Source organism: Mesoplodon bidens, assembly GCF_964165515.1.
Source record: "Mesoplodon bidens genome assembly, chromosome: 15".
NCBI lineage: Eukaryota > Metazoa > Chordata > Mammalia > Artiodactyla > Ziphiidae > Mesoplodon > Mesoplodon bidens.
This window is the reverse complement of record NC_138171.1, coordinates 11,188,522-11,205,736: the sequence shown is the minus strand read 5'-3', so window position 1 is coordinate 11,205,736 and position 17,215 is coordinate 11,188,522. Positions and strand designations below refer to the sequence as shown.

At 50.8% G+C, this 17,215-nt stretch overlaps 1 protein-coding gene across 2 annotated transcripts in view; it reads left to right on the top strand.

Annotated features, from left to right (window-relative positions):
* The first annotated feature begins 207 nt into the window (after window positions 1–207).
* BCAS4 (breast carcinoma amplified sequence 4) overlaps window positions 208–17,215 on the top strand; it is a 61,083-nt gene continuing 44,075 nt past the window's right edge. Inside the window, exon 1 of one of the 2 annotated variants that reach the window (XM_081257338.1) lies at window positions 208–778. In XM_081257338.1, coding sequence (XP_081113464.1) covers window positions 599–778 — 180 coding nt within the window. In that variant the 5' untranslated portion in view covers window positions 208–598. The remainder of the gene's footprint in view (window positions 779–17,215) is intronic. The other variant, XM_081257337.1, reaches the window with a different exon arrangement.

The window sequence follows — 17,215 nt, the reverse complement described above, 5'->3', positions numbered from 1 at the left end:
ACAAGATGCTGTCCTAGGCGAGACCTTGTGGGCGGGGTGATGGCGGGGAGGGGTGGTCTTTAAATGAAAGGATCCTCTAAGATGTCTGTTCTCTATCCTGAATGCACGCTGGAACCACCCGGGGAGCTTTACAAACTACTGATGCCCAAGCCCCACCCCCAGGGATTCCGCCTGAATCGGCCTGGGGTGAGGCCTGGCTTCCGGGCTTTTAGAAACTCCCCGGGGCATTCTAAAGTGCTGTGGGAGCTGGGAACCGCTGCTCCACCGGATTCCAATGAAAAGGGGTGGTCTATACCGATGGTTCTCAAACTCGGCTCTATGTTAGAATCACCTGACGAACATAAAAAGTACTGATGCCCAGGTTCCAACCCTAAAGGTTGTGTGTGGCCGTCAGACTTAGGAAGTTTTGAAGGAGCCCCAGGTGATTGCAATCTGAAAGCGAGTTTGAGAATCGTTTACCAGTTGGTGCGGGGGCCGGGAGTAGTGAGCGTCGCGCGCCACTGGGTGGCGCTGCCCGCTCGGCCCGGCGTTCCGGGAGGCGTGGGCCGCGGCCACTGGGTGCGCACCTGCCCCGCCTCCGCCAGGCGGGCCACGGGGCATGCAGCCGGTTGGGGGCGGGGCTCCGAGGCCAGGACGCGGCGTCGGGATCCCGGGTAGCCGCCGCCAACTGGACTCTGCCGCGCTCCTCATGCTGCTCGTGGACGCCGATCGGCCGGAGCCCGTGCGCAGCGGGGCGCGCGAGCTCGCGCTCTTCCTGACCCCCGAGCCCGGGGCCGAGGTAGGGGACGGGGTTGGAAGTGGGGGAGGCGGGTCTTGGGGCTGGGGGATCCAGGGCTCGCGCTCCCCCGGGGAAAAGTGGACGAATGGGGACCCCTTGCGCGCTGGACCCGGACCCTCGGCTTCCCCGCAGCATTCTCTCGTACCTGGCGCTGGGGCTCCGGACCCGCGCTGGGGGTCCGAGGGGCCCCTCCTTTGCGGAGCGGTGGCTGTCTGGCGTCGCGCAGAGATGCGCGTCAGGTCGCGCCCGCCCCGGTGCTCGGGGGCCCAGACTCGCTTCCCATCCCTACCTGAGACCACCCCCCCCACCAGCATCCTCCGGGATGCCAGACTGAGGCGCGCTCGGAGCTGCTGCCCTTTGCCAGCCTGGGCCCCGGGGGAGGCTGACTCCCGGTCCAGCCCCTGCCCGGGCGCTCGGCCTGCTGTGCTCCGAGCTGATGCTACATGCCGGGAGGAGGCGGGCAGGCTGCGTCTGTGCGAGGATGCTCCCGGCCTCGGTACGCTTCTGTTGCTAGGAGGGAAAATACCTCATCTCTGGCTGTACTTTCTATTTTACAAGCACAGAACAAAAAGTAGATCTAAAACTAGCCTCTTTATCTTCCAGCTGAAGCCAGTATTTTGACAGTGCCATGAAAGTTATTTACCGAAGTTCACCAGGAGTTATGTAGGGCCAGAAAGTCAATCCATTCTCTTTTTAAATCTCAGAAGCAGTACAGAAGTTTTTTTTTTAAGATGTTGGGGGTAGGAGTTTATTAATTAATTTATTTATTTTTGCTGTGTTGGGTCTTCGTTTCTGTGCGAGGGCTTTCTCTAGTTGCGGCAAGCGGGGGCCACTCTTCATCGCGGTGCGCGGGCCTCTCACTATCGCGGCCTCTCTCGTTGCGGAGCACAGGCTCCAGGCGCGCAGGCTCAGTAGTTGTGGCTCACGGGCCTAGTTGCTCTGTGGCATGTGGGATCCTCCCAGACGAGGGCTCGAACCTGTGTGCCCTGCATTAGCAGGCAGATTCTCAACCACTGTGCCACCAGGGAAGCCCCGTACAGAAGTATTTAAAATAAAGAGTAAGCACCCTCTCCTTTTTCTCTCTCACCTCAACTCTAGTTCCCAGAGATAACCATCTTTCACAGTTTGGTGTACATCATTCCAAACATATTAAAAATGCATTTACAAATGTAGGTATGCATATATACTAATAATTATACATAACTAGTTTTCACCAAAAAAACCCACGTGATACTAGAATAATGTTCTGTAACTTGCTTTTCTTTATTCAAAATAGCATGGATATATGGAGAGTGACTTAATGGTAAGGTATAGGGCTTCTTTTCAGAGTGATGAAATAGTTCTGGAATTAGTGCTGATGGTTGCAAAACTTTGTGAATTCACTGAAAACCACAGAATCGTATACTTTAAAAGAGTAAATTTTATGGTATGTGAGTTATATCTCAATTAAAAAAAATAGTATGGACATATTTCCATGTCAGAATGTATCTATAAGAGCTGTCCAATAGAAAGATAATTTGAGCCAAAGATGTGAGCCTCCATGTAATTTTCTTTTTCTTTTTCTTTTTTTGGTCACGCCACGTGGCATCTGGGGTCTTAGTTCCCCGACCAGGGATTGAACCCATGCCCCCTGCATTGGGAGCTCAGAGTCTTAACTACTGGACCGCCAGAGAAGTCCCCCATCCATGTAGTTTTAAATGTTCTAGAAGCCATATAAAAAAGGAAAAAGAAACAGATGAAATTAGTTTCAATATATTTATTTTTTTCCAGTTTTATTGAGATTTAATTGACATTAAACACTATAAGATTTAGATTTGCAAGTTTCAATGTATTTAAAATAAGTGTCTCCAAAATATCCTTTCAACATGTCATCAACGTAAAAAAATCTAAGGAGATTTTCTTTGAAGTAAGTTTTCTTTTTTTTAATATAGTGATTCCTTCTTTTTTTAATATATAAATTTATTTATTTTTGGCTGCATTGGGTCTTTGTTGCTGCATGCGGGCTTTCTCTAGTTATGGCGAGTGGGGGCTACTCTTCGCTGCCGTGCACGCGCAGGCTTCTCATTGCAGTGGCTTCTCTTGTTGCAGAGCACAGGCTCTAGGCACAGGGGCTTCAGTCGTTGTGGCATACGGGCTCAGTAGTTGTGGCTTGCGGGCTCTAGAGTGCAGGCTCAGTAGTTGTGGTGCATGGGCTTAGCTGCTCCGCAGCATGTGGGATCTTCCCGGACCAGGGCTCGAACCCGTGTCCCCTGTACTGGCAGGCGAATTCTTAACCACTGCGCCACCAGGGAAGTCCTGAAGTAAGTTTTCAAAATCAGGCTTGGACGGTTGAACTTACAGCACATCTCAGTGTGGACCAGCCACGTTTTAAGCACTTAATAGTCATAAGACGCTGGCGGCTTCTGCATCAGAGAGTGTAGGTCTTCATCATTCCTGGGCTTCTTCGTGTCCCACCATTTCAGAATAGTTCCTCCTATTTTCTGAGCACATACTATGTGCCGGCAGCATGCTGCACTCTGTCCATGGATTATGTCATTGCATCCTGGCAGTGACCCAGTGGCTAGGATGTTATGTCAACTTCATAACTGAAAAACTGAGGCCCTCACCGAATAAGCAACATCCTATGAATGTCCTGTAATTTCTGAACCACACCCCCAGGGATGGGCATTTAGGTTGGGTACCTGCTTAAGGGTTTAAGTAACCTGAGCGTCTTTCGTGTTCTTTCTCCCCCTTGCTCTCAGCAGCAAGATGTCACTGTGTCCAGCGGCTCAACCCAGCCTCATCTTGTCTCGATTAGGGACAGCCTTCAGGAGAAGCTGCATGTATTAACTTCATTCGCTCGCTCAGGGCTCTCTCTAACTCAGACGCAGGCTGGTTCACGCTCATTTGTAATGGCCGTAATGAAGAGCCGAACTCCCTGTAGCTCCACGCGGCAATAAAGCCACTTAGAGCTCTTGCTGAAGTTTATTTACCCAAAGAAGCAAAAACTGCCAGAGTGGAGTCACTTGCAGCCTCTCCTTAAAGCTTAATTCATTAGCAGTTCCTCGCGCTGAAGCTGTTTGCAGATGGGCAAAGGAACTGGAAAGGGAAAGTCTGGTTTGGGAACAGGTCTGGGCAGCCAGTGCCTCCTGTACCAGCCCCTGTCCTAGGGCCACTTTGGGCTTTTAAATGGAGCAGTAGGAGCCTCAGACCAGCCAGCTCCAGTCCTAGGGGTGTCCTGGGGTTCTTAGGGAAGTGGGCCTTCGCTCAACACCTTGAGCCCCTGCCGCGTGCGGGGAGTGAAACGCACAAGGGCTCCCAGTCGCATGGCCCGACTGTCAGACAGGAAACACGTAACATACAAAACCTCTGCATTGTGATGAATGCCGTGGGGAACGTGGGCGTGGGCGATGTGATAGAGGGTGTCTTTGTGTCTGGGAGACGTGGGATGGGGAAGTCCTCCCCAAGAAACCTCGAGACCCAAGTGGTAACCCCTCGGGGATGGGCAGGGAAGAGGAAGCACAGAGGTCCAGGAGGGCAGTTAGCAGAGGGACCCCACTTTGTCTGGGAGTGTTCAGGGAGGGCTTCCCTGAGGCAGCATCGTGTTAGGCTGAGCTCTGAAGCATGAATAGAAGCTGACCAGGCTGAGAGGTAGGAGGACAACACCCCAGGCAGAGGAAACAACTGGCAAAGATCCTGGGGTGGGATGAAGCAGGGTGATGGCCAGGATGGAAGAGCAAGCAGCAGGGAGAAGGGGGAGCTGTGGGAGGCGGGGCTCGTGAGGGAGCAGAAGCCGTGTTAGGACTTTGCACTGTCTCCCTGGATCGAGGAGCTGCTGAAGGGTGGCATGTTGAGATGAGTCGGCCGGTGAGCATTTTACAATTTCTAGTGCCTTTGGGGTTTTCTGTCCAACCAGCTTTTTGTGTTTTACTTTCTCTCTTTTTCTGGTTTGAACTTCCTCTTTTGGGGGAAGTTTCAGGCAGGATCTCCGGAAGCTGCTTCAAGATGGCAGGGAGAGAGAGAGAGAGAGAGAGAGAGAGAGAGAGAGAGATGTTTGCCGCTTGGGTGCCCTGTGATTTAGGAGGGAGGGGAGCTCAGAACCCTCCCGAATGACTGACTCCTGATACCCACCCAAGGGTGAATTCCTGACCAGACTCTGAGAATTCCATTTGATTCCTGTGCTGGAACACGGGACAGATTTGGCCCACAGATGGGGTTCATGGCCTACATGGAAGGAAATAAAGGAAGCCAGCACTTTCTCACACCTAGGGACTTTGCTTGAGCGGGCAGAGGATGATGGGGGAAAGCGCCTGTTAACCACACGTGGATTAGATCAGGGGTTGCAAACTGGTGGCCCAGAGGCCGAATCCAGCACTCTGATATGATGGGTTCAATTCACATAGGGGTTTTTAAATGGAGAATTTTCATGAAGAAAATCTGAGTTTCTTGTTTATTTAAAATAATGGACAGTCTGGTAATCCTAGGTCCCTATTTCCTAGTTGTGGTCTCCTGTTTGCCACAGTCCCCACTCCCCCTCATTGTCTCCCTCATACCGAAGTTGGTATCAGTTACCATTTACCCTTGTGCTTGAAACTTTGAATTTTCTGTAGTCATGATAAGAGGAAAGGGAACTATTTCTCCAAACTGTGTGTGTCTGGACTGAAATAGGAAAACATAAATTAGCCAAAAATGCCCTTGAGTTTCAAGAAAAAGTGTAGAAGAGACTGCTTCTTTGGGGAAGCAAAGAATATTTTATTGTGTCCAACCTGCAAACACCCTGTGCCTATGGGAACCCTGGCGTGTGTCTTATTCTTGTGACCTACTGGTCCCCTTTCGGCATTCAAACTCAGATGTTCAGATTAGAAGTCTGTGGGTGGGTGCCAGGGCACAGTCTACTCTGTCTAGAGATGTAGTTCTGTATTAATTTATTCCTCAGATCTTTTTTAAAAAAATTAATTTATTTTATTTATTTATTTTTGGCTGTGTTGGGTCTTCGTTTCTGTGCGAGGGCTTTCTCTAGTTGCGGCGAGTGGGGGCCACTCCTCATCATGGTGCGCGGGCCTCTCACCGCCGCGGCCTCTCTCGTTGTGGAGCACAGGCTCCAGATGCACAGGCTCAGCAGTTGTGGCTCACAGGCTTAGTTGCTCTGCGGCATGTGGGATCCCCCCAGACCAGGGCTTGAACCCGCGTCCCCCTGCATTGGCAGGCGGATTCTTAACCACTGCGCCACCAGGGAAGCCCCCTCAGATATTTATGGAAGACCTGCTGTGTGCCAGGCACTGTGCCGGGCACCGGGGAGAGGCCAGTGAGACAGATGTGATGCCTGCCCTCAAGGACTGGCACTGCAGTCGGGAAGATGGGCCCACTAGGAGTTACCCAACAGAGTAACTAATGGTAATAAATGCCATGAGGGAGACACCTGAGGGGCTGTGATAGAGACACACAGGAAGATTGGAAGGAACTGCCAGGCAAAGGTCTGGCATCATGTGTGTCGCTGGAGACAGGGAAAAATAAGGCCTCCAGAGGTGCCTGAGTGGGTGGACCTCAGTGACAAAGGGGAGAGGGGGCAGGGCCAGACCAGGGCCTGGGGTCAAGGGGAGGAGTCTGGATTCGATTCTGGGGTGTCATGGATAGAAGCTGTGAGCAGGGCCAAGCTGGGTGTGAGCAGGGGAAAGACGGGATCAGATTTGTGGACTTAAGGCTGCAGTGCCGGAACGCGTCGGAGGGGCTGGCGTGGCAGCAGGTGGACCACAGATATGGATGTCCCGGTGGACGTACACGGAGCTGGCCAGGCTCCCTGAATCAGAACCTTCGGGGGTGTGAGAGCCAAGGCCAAGGTGGGTGCTTAGAGAGGGGCAGCATTTCTCAGAAGAAAGTTCCTGTATTTCTCCCCGCAGAACTGCCCAGCAGTGGAAGGACCTGTCCCTGGCTCTGAACAATCTCTTATCACAGGACAGCTGGGCTTTGGGGCAGGGGGTCACCTCAGAACCTTAGCTAAAAGTTCCCAGTCTGGCTGACTCTCAGCACAAACCGAGAAGCTTTGAAACAGGTTCCCAAAGACGGGAAGTGACCCTGGCGCCCACCAGCCCAGGCTGGTCATGTAGCGATGCTTCTGCACAGAAGACAGCTTGCGGCTGCAGTGAGTCAGCTCTGAACATGCCATTCCGGCACCGGGGAGAAAAGCAAGATGCACAGAGGTGTGTGCGGTGTAAATAAAAACTTTAAAGGCAAAAAACACCTATTTCATGCATCTATAAATAGGAGATTCAGTTAAGTCGATTGCTGGGGTGAGGTGTGGTAGGTGGGGCATAGCCAAGGTGAGAGCACTGGTGTAGGGCATGGTCCCCAACCTTTGCCAAACATCCGCATCATCTGAGATCAACAACAAAAAATGCTGATGCCCGGCTCCCACCCCCAGATACTCTGATTTCGTTGGTGTGGGCGCCACCTGGGCATTGGAACGCTGAAAGCCCTCCAGCGGGGTTGTAAGCCTGGAGTGGCCAAGACTGTTGAACAGTCACCACGACTGCTAACTGTTGGAGGCACCCCGGGCCTGGGGATCTGGACTTGTAAGCGCCCCTCCGGAGATTTTGATGGCCAGCCTGGTGGGCGCTCACAGCTTCCGTCAGTGCTAGCGGGACTGGCCCCATGCCCAGGAATGCCTGCTTCCAGCCACCGCAGGAGGACAGAAAACCCATCGGTTCTGCCTGCTGCTGTATCTACTGATGCCTCATGTATCAGTTGAAGAAGCATCCTTTACAGATGTGTGCCTCCCCCCAACCCCCTTGCTCCTGGTCAGGCTGAGTGGTGGGGAGGACGAGCTCTGGAGCCACACGGCCTGGGTTCAGATCTCTGCTTTGCGCTCATGCTTCTCTCTGCCTTTTCTCCTCCAGTTGTGGGGTGGGATGAGATGATCCACGGGCAACACTTGGCTCAGGGTCAGGCCCACAGTAAGCGATCTGGTGCATTAGCTACAATTATTCACTTATTCATCCTATAGTTGTTTATGGAGCGGGTACCAGGTGCGGACCCCATGTCAGGAGCTGGAAAGCAAAAGTGCAGGAGAGGCCCGCCGCCCTCAGGGCTCTCAGCACAGGTGGGAGGGTGGGCGTGACACACGTTAATATTTCCACACAGTGTTCGCAAGAGGGCGATTTCGGCCCTTCGCTTGTGCAGAAGATGGTGAATTTTCTCTCACTAACACGACCTCGTGTAAGCCTGGAGGTCCAATGTTAACTTTCTGTATCTGTGTATGTGAGACCAACCATAGATTCCAATTTTTGGTTTGCAAAACATAGTTGCTGCACCCACGGCCAGCATGAGCCCGCGGTTCTCTTAAGCTGTCTCGGGATCTGAATTTATTCCTTGGTGCAAGTGTGATGGAAATTTGGCCTGTGGTTCTTTTAAGTGAATTGGAGTTGGTTTTAAAATAAGTTTGTTTTAAAAATAAAAAATATATGCACATGTTACAAAATCCAAAGGTCCTGGTGACCATGGAATGCTGAGTGAGGCCCTGCCTCCCCAGTTCTCAGCCCCTGCTGCTCTACAGAGGCCGCTGCAGGCCATGCCTGTGTCCCGTCGTCCCCACCTGCCGCCTCCCCCTCTGCATTGTGCTTTTTTCACTCACTGTGTCTTAGACAGCTTTCCATATGAGTGCACAGAGAGCTGGCCAATTATTTTTTAGCTGCTAAACAGAATCTCATTGTCTGTCTGAATTATAATTTAGGTAACCGTTCCTCTACTTATGGACATTTAGGTTACCTGGATTCTTTAGCTGTCACAAAGTCTGTTGCGGGCTTCCCTGGTGGCGCAGTGGTTAATAATCCACCTGCCAATGCAGGGGACATGGGTTCGAGCCCTGGTCTGAGAAGATCCCACATGCCACGGAGCAACTAAGCCCGTGCGCCACAACTACTGAGCCTGCGCTCTAAAGCCCACGTGCCGCAACTACTGAGCCCACGTGCCACAGCTACTGAGCCCACATGCCGCAACTACTGAAGCCCACACACCTAGAGTCTGTGCTCCTCAACAAGAGAAGCCACCACAATGAGAAGCCCGCACACCGCAACGAAGAGGAGCCCCCGCTCGCCGAAACTAGAGAAAGCCCACACGCAGCAATGAAGACCCAACACAGCCAAAAATAAATAAATAAAAACAAACAAACAAAAAAACCCAAAACAAAGTCTGTTGCAATGAGTATCTCTGTACGTACATCATTTTGCGTTTGTGCATATATGTCTGGAGGATACATACCTAGTGGGGGAATTACTGAGTCCAAGGATACATGCATTTAAAATTTTGGTTGCTGTTGCCAAATTAACCTTCTTAGAAGTCAGGGTCAAGGTGAGAGTAGAGTGGAGTAGTCAGTCCTTCTAGACATTCGCACCTCAAGGTCGAGGGTCCCTCTGGGGGATGGGAACTCTTATTTGAGCTGCTGTAGGGGCCTGGGAGGAAGGAGTTCCCGTGTCTCCTCTTTGGGAAGTGGATCATCATCTAAAGGACCAGGTCCTCTCAGTTTGCGATTCCAGCGCAAGGCCATCTGGAGAATCCCTTCGTTTGTTCTTTCCAGCCCTTCATTCCTGGCTTGCCCCAGCTCCCAGGGTCTTTCTGCCATTGATCCAGCCCTTTGCTCCTGTGCACAGAGATGAGGCTGCTTCCTCTAAAGACCTTTACTTTCCCTGTCATCGGAAGGGGCCACCATGAGCACTTTTGGAGAAGAGGTGACATTACTAATTATATGCCCTGGATGTGGGCCGGCCTCACAGTCCCTGAGCCTGTTTCATTTTCACCCCCGTTGTGTACTCATGGACCCTGGCCCAGCCTGGCTGGAAGAAGCAGGAGCAAGGTCAGGCCATAGCGCCAGGTGTCAGGCAAAGCTACCACCACACCCTCCCCTGAACTTGATCCGGCTGCATGTGGGTGTCCTCTGGCTGGCATGGTGATCTGCTTTTTAAAATGCTAAGTAGATGCCAACTTAAAAAAAGTGGGAGTTTTCACATAAAAATCCAAATGTCTGGCTTCTTTAAAAATGTTGCAGCAAAAGCTACGGGTCTTCAGTGGCCTTGTTCCTAGGCTGAGTGGGCCTTGTGGTTTCTAGAAGGATTCTCTGGAGATAGAGAGAGAGAGGGAGAGGGAGAGTGTGTGTGTGTGTGTGTGTCTGTCTGTCTATAAACAGCATTACTGTGATATAATTCACATGACATACAATCCACCCATTTAAAATGTACAGTTTAATGGCTTTTGGTTTATTCACAGAGTTGCACAACGATCAACCACAATCAATTTTAGAACATTTTCATTACCCCCCAAAGAAACCCTATCCCCCTTAGCTCTCCCTCCACCAAGAACCCCTAATCTACTTTCTGTCTCTAAAGATTTACCTGTTCTGGACATTTCATAGATGTTTGGGTTTGTGTGGTTTTTTGTTTGTCTGTTTTTGTTTTTAATTTATTTTATTTATTTATGTTTGGCTGTGTTGGGTCTTTGTTGCTGCGTGCGGGCTTTCTCTAGTTGCGGCGCGTGTGCTTCTCATTGCAGTGGCTTCTCTTGTTGCGGAACACGGGCTCTAGTCACGCGGGCTTCAGTAGTTGTGGCTCGCAGGCTCAGTAGTTGTGGCTCACGGGCTCTAGAGTGCAGGCTCAGTAGTGGTGGTACATGGGCTTAGTTGCTCCACGGCATATGGGATCTTCCAGGACCAGAGCTCTAATCCGTGTCCCCTGCATTGGCAGGCAGATTCCCAACCACTGCGCCACCAGGGAAGTCCGATGTTTGCGTTTTAGACACCAATCGGTCAGAGGTTTGAAGGCCCTGTTCAGTCTACAGTCAGGTTTGTTTGGCCGTCATAATGTTTTTTAATTTTTTAGGTTAGTTTTAAACATTTTCGAATTGAAAGAGCTTTTATAAATAGCTAGATCACCTTTTTGTCTTTTTTGTGTGTGTTCTATTTTTTAAAAATACTTATTTATTTATTTGTTTTGGCTGCGCCAGGTCTTAGATGTGGCATGCAGGGTCTTTTAGTTGCGGCATGCATGTGGAATCTAGTTCCCTGACCAGGGATCGAACCCGTGCCCCCTTCAGTGGAAGCGCAGAGTCCTAACCACTGGACCGCCAGGGAAGTCCCCAGGTGTCCTCTTTAGACGGGGCCTGCCGTTTACCACAGTCCCCACCCCTCCCTCTTGTCTCCCTGCATGGCGTCAGCTGCCATTTATTTATTTATTTTATTTATTTTTGGCTACATTAGGTCTTCGTTACTGCACGCGGGCTTTCTCTAGTTTCGGCGAGCGGGGGCTACTCTTCGTTGCGGTGCACGGGCTTCTCATTGTGGTGGCTTCTCTTGTTGCAAGCACAGGCTTTAGGTGCACAGGCTTCAGTAGTTATGGCACGAGGGCTCAGTAGTTGTGGCTCGCGGGCTCTAGAGCACAGGCTCAGTAGTTGTGGAGCACAAACTTAGTGCTCCGCGGCATGTGGGATCTTCCTGGACCAGGGCTTGAACCCGTGTCCCCTGCATTGGCAGGTGGATTCTTAACCACTGCGCCACCAGGGAAGCCCCAGCTGCCATTTATTATCCTGCTGGTGCTGCTGTGTTTCTCGGAGAAAAGTAAAACGTCTCTGTCAAAAGTGGGAAACTGAAATAAGCAATGTGAAGAAAACATTCTTAAGCATGGCCCACTTCCCTAGTATTCATTTCCTGCCTGGCTTCTGTGTCTTTTTGAGTTTGGAGACCCTGGTGGGGTCACAGTCATCTCCTGCATGGGTGGAGCATCTCACCAAGAGTAACCTAGAGAAAGAACTTACTTGACCCTCCTCAGCTTCCATCTCGAAACAGAGAGTCGGAGGATTCCCACCCCCCTCCACTTTCACTTGGGGAAACTGAGGCACAGAGATGGTCAGAGGTATAGTTAAGACCACACAGCATGAATGCAAATGGGGACTAAGACGCCATCGCAGCTGCTGTTCTCAGGCTGTAGCTCTTCCAGGAGAGCACTTTTCTTCCTCCTTCCCTTGGCCCTTTTCTTTTCTCTTCCCTCCCTCCTTCCTTCCTTTCTTGCAACAAATATTCATTGAGCACTGTATTGGTTACCAATTGCCAGGTAACAAACCACTCCCAACCTTAGTGTTTAAAAATGACCCCCATTTTATAGTGCCTGATTTTGTAGGTTGGCGGAGCTCCTCTGTGCCGTTCTACTCCCGTGGTGTTGGCTGGGCTGCCTCGTGAGGCTGCATTCAGCTGGAGGGTTGGCAAGGGAAGGTCCAATATGGCCTCACTCATGTGTCGGGCACCTCGGTTTTCCTGCACGACCTCTCATTCTCCAGTATCTTTTCCGCCCTGTGGCCTTTCCAGCAAACTTGCCTGCTGTTGTCTTCCAAGAGGGTGAATCAGAAGCTGCAAGGTCTCTAGACTCGGAAGTCACAGAGCGTTGCTTCCACCACATTTTATTGGTCAAAGCAAGTCACAGACTAGATTCGGGTGAAAAGGAATGATCCTACCTCTTCATGGGCCGAGTGGCAAGGTCATATTGCAAAAAGATATGTGGGGGCCTCCCTGGTGGCGCAGTGGTTGAGAGTCCGCCTGCCGATGCAGGGGATACGGGTTCGTGCCCCGGTCTGGGAGGATCCCATATGCCGCGGAGCGGCTGGGCCCGTGAGCCATGGCCGCTGGGCCTGCGCGTCCGGAGCCTGTGCTCCGCAACGGGAGAGGCCACAACAGTGAGAGGCCCGCATACCGCAAAAAGAAAAAAAAAAAAAAAAAAAAAAAAAAAGATATGTGGGATGGGAGAGAGTTGGAAGGCTGTCTTAGGAAACACAGGTACCTACTATGTGCCAGGCATTATTCTAGGCCCTGGGAACACAAAGGTAAAGAAAAGAAAAGAAAACCCTTGTTCACCCGGAGCTTTCATTCTGTTGGGGGAAGGTCACAGGAGACAAGTAAAATATATAGTAAGTTAGATGGTGACAAAGGCTAAAGAGAGAAACTGAGGCAGGATGTGGCGTGGTAGGGAAGCTACAGGGTCAGGGCAGGCCTCACTAAGGAGAGTCATATGAGCAAAGGCTAGAAGGAAGTATGAGATGAGCTTTACCAGTGAAGGGAACAGCAAGTGCAAAGGCCCTGGAGTGAGGACATGTTTGGTGTGGTTGCTGGGGACGCCTCCAGTAGGCATTTACTGATTGCGATGGAAGATGGGGGAGGACTTTTTTTTTTAATTAACATATAATCCATATAACATAAAATTTACCATTTTAAAGTATAAAGTTAAGTGGTTTTTAGTATATTCTTTATATTGGTCAGACATCACCACAACCTAATTCCAGAACATTTCCATCACCCAAAAAAGAAATCCCACAACCATCAGTGGTTATTCCCTACTCCCCCTCCCCCCATTCCATGGGGGAGACAACTACTAAGACCCTATCTGTCTCTGTGGATTTGCCTCTTCTGGACATTTCACATAAAAGGAATCATGTAATCTGTGGCTTCTTTCACTTAGCATATATTTTCAAGGATTATCCATGGTGTAGCACGTATTGGGACTTCATTCTTTTTTATGGCCAAATAACAGTCCATCACATGTACATGCCGTATGTTGTTTGTCCATTCATCAGTGGATGGACATTGAGTTATTTCTACTTTTTTGGCTATTATGAATAACGTACAAGTGTTTTGTACGAACCTCTGTTTTCAGTTCTTTTGGATACATTAGTGGGTCATAGGGTAACTCTGTGCTTAACCTTTTGAGATTGGTTTCCAAACCAGGCTGGTTTCCAAAGCAGCCGCACAGGTTCCCATTCCCACCCGCAGTGGATGAGGGTTCCAGTTGCTCCACGTCATCATCAACGTTTGTCACTTGCCGTTTTTGTGATCGTAGCCATTCTAGTGGCTGTGACGTGGAACGGTGGAAGGTTCTGAGCTGAGGAGGGCTTTGGTTTTAACAGAATCTCTGAGCAGTAGATTGAAGGGGAGCAAAAGAGGAAGCAGGGGACCCGTGAGGAACAGGCTACTGCAGTGGCCCCGGCGAGGGAAGGCGGTGCCTTGCACCAGAGTGGTGGAGAGAAGTGGTTGGATCTGGGGTATATTTTGAAGGCAGAACTGAGAGGGTTTGCCTAAAGGTTGGATGGGGTTGGGGGTGGGAAAGAAAGACGGGTCAAGGATCCTCCCATGTGTTTGGCCTGAGTACCTGGAAGATGAAGTTTCCATTTGTGGAGATGGAGAAGACCATGGATGGTGGAGGATCATTTTGTGTTTCCTTGTGCCAGTTGCTGGTAGGCAGAGCCAGCCCCTTTTCAGCTTTGGACACGCCCAGCTGGGAAGCTGGGATTGGCACTTGGAGCAGGAGATGTGGAAGAAGGCAGTGAATACCATGATTCACACGTGTTAAAAAGATGCCTGGGGGCTTCTCTGGTGGCGCAGTGGTTGAAAGTCCGCCTGCCGATGCAGGGGACACGGGTTCGTGCCCCGGTTTGGGAAGATCCCACATGCCGCGGAGCGGCTGGGCCCGTGAGCCATGGCCGCTGAGCCTGCGTGCCCGGAGCCTGTGCTCCGCAGCGGGAGAGGCCACAACAGTGAGAGGCCCGCGTACCGAAAAAAAAAAAAAAAAAAAAAAAGATGCCTGACTGGGCTTCCCTGGTGACACAGTGGTTGAGAGTCCGCCTGCCGATGCAGGGGACGTGGGTTCGTGCCCCGGTCCGGGAAGATCCCATGTGCTGCGGAGCGGCTGGGCCCGTGAGCCATGGCCGCTGAGCCTGCGCGTCCAGAGCCTGTGCTCCGCAACGGGAGAGGCCACAACAGTGAGAGGCCCGCGTACCGCAAAAAAAAGAAAAAAAAAAAGATGCCTGCCTGCCATCCCCACTGACCATGCCCTGAATGTCACTTAAAGCGAGCCATTTGCTTCCCTTCCCTCGGAGTGGGACAATATCTGCCCTGGGGGTTGCAAAGGATGGTGAGGGCATTCATTTTGCTTATGGGCTGGTTAAAAAGGCATGTGGGCTGCAGCCTGCAGGACTCTTATTTCTGAGGCCACTTAGGGAATTACTGTGAGAGAAGATTGTCCCGTGAGTGATTTGTGGGCACGGTGGGGTAGCTAATCCTTCCTGTTGGTTGGGAATGCCCTGGGACTTGTTCTTCCCTTGACTGACCAAGCAGTCAGCAAATGCTGTCTTTGCTCCCTCCCTGCTGCTTTGGGCCACCCCCCTAGGCACCAGGAGGGGGGGCGGTGGGGAGACCATAGTTGACAGGCAGCAGTGAAGCAGGCACACTTTCCCCCTCCCCAGAGAGCACCTTGGTGGTGACAAACTTCTGAAGTCAGGTGAAATTTTCGCTTCAGTGTCTATTAGCTGTGTGACTTTGAACAAGTGACTTAAGCTCTCTGATCCTCTGTTTCTCAATCCATAGAAAGGGGGAAATTATGGCACCTACAGTACAGAGTTCTCCTGAGAAGCAAATGAGATAATCCACATATGGTGATTAGCCCTTGTTTCTATTATCTAGTGAGAGAGATCCATAAAGCAACCATTTATATGTGCCTGCTGTGTGCCTGCACCCTGTTAAATGGCTCAGCCATGTCTATTATGTGAGGTTAACCTAAAATCCTGCCAAATGGATGTGGCACTTCCTGTCACAGGTGAGCCAACCCAGATGCTCAAGTTAAGCCCCTGGGTTAAGGTCATACAGCTGGCAAAAGAGAAAGATGGGGTTCGAACTCAGGACTGACTAACTTCCTTTGTGAACACACCAGGAGAGGTCGAGAGGCTCTTCCTGTGAGCAAAGAGCTGCAGTGTGTCTTGGGAAGGAGGCTGCCCAGCCAGCTGGGGCGTGGTCCTCCATATCCCTCTGGCAGGTTTAGTCTTCCCAGGCATCTTTGGACCGGGGCGTAGATTGTCTGCACTGTGCTCCATCATGCATCTGTGCCCCCTCCCGTCTCTCTCGCTTTCCTCTGGATCAGAAGGAACCACCAACCTTCCCCCGTCCACCTCAGTGGCCTCTCAGCTCCTTCTTTCTCCCCTAGTTCATTAAGGACACTTTTTTTTTTTTAACACGCTTTTACTTTTTGGGGGGTGGGAGGGGGACTTCCTGTGTGTTTCCAGTCCTCCCTCCACTGCGGTCCCCTTCCCCTCAAGCCTCCCCCAGTCAGGCACAGAAATAGTCCCAGCTGTGAGATGAAGGTTGCAGAGTTTAAAATTGCAGCTCGGTACTATTTATACTCCAGCCGGAAAGATGTTTTTTTGTGCAGCCGTTTATTTGGTTGTGGTAGTGACAGCCCAGGCTGCAGGCGGCAGGCTCCTGCACTGTATAAACATTTCTCCGGGGACAAGTGGGCAGTAAGGGCAGCCTTCAGGTGAGGGGGGCAGGTGCCAGGCCTGCCCAGAAATGTCTGGGAACACCTCCCTGGAGCAGAACAATTCGGCCTGGTAAGCCAGAGAAAGCGGTTCATGTTCCAGCTGAACTTTCTTCCTAGATGCCTGGTAATTAGAAAAAAAAAATACAGGTATTTTATAAATCATGAAAATAGTACATGCTCGAGGGGAAAAAGGGTTCAAACTAATTTTTACACAAGTGATTAAAGCAGGCAGACCCTTCATGTTCTATTTTGGTTGGCCCATGGAGCGTTAAAATTTTTTTTTGAATTTGTGCCACTACTTAAAAATTGGGACATTTCCCATAAAGTTAGAATTTCTGGCTTCTCTTGAAAACGGAAGGTTCTGGCAATGCTGGCCTTGTGTTTGCTGATGGCTGCTAGTGGCTGGCTGCTCCAGAAGTAGGCGAGTGATTTTCAGATCACCCCAAGCCCCAGTGGCCTGCTTCGTGTTCATTTACCTTACTGCCTGGCCTTGATAACTTCTGAGGTTTGGACCTTTCACATAACATAAAACATTCAGGGCTCCTGTGTCAGAGTGTCAGACCTCATTCCCCAGTTCCTACTCCCCAGGGCTAAGTAAGCACTATCGATAGGGTTTCCAGATAAACTACGGGACCCCCCAGTCAAATATGAATTTCAGATAAACAACAAATACTTTTTTAGTGTAAGTATATCCCCTCACTATTACAGTTTGGTACTCTCATCCCAGGCCTTTCTCTGTTGAAGCACACACGTTTCACAAGGGGAGTTTTATATTCTACCTCTCCTGCAGTTGACTTTTCTCTCTGTGGTTTCTCTGGAGAGGCGTTTTTCAGTGTTGATAAGAGCAGGCTTTGAGGCTGGGGACTCAAGCCTACAGGAGAATCTGGGCCCCAATGCTTGTTGGCTCTGTGACCTTGAGCAGGTTCCCTTACCTCTCTGAGCCTCAGTTTCCTCATCTAAACAATGGGGGTGATGAGGGTCGCTTTGTTATCTCCTGTTAGTATTTATTTATCTCGTCTCTTTTGAGAGCTGCATAGAGTGGATGGTCCACAGTGGCTTTAGCCAGAGAGGTTAAACAGAGGTGCCCACGGGCATCAAGACTGTGCCCACGGGCACATCGCGATTT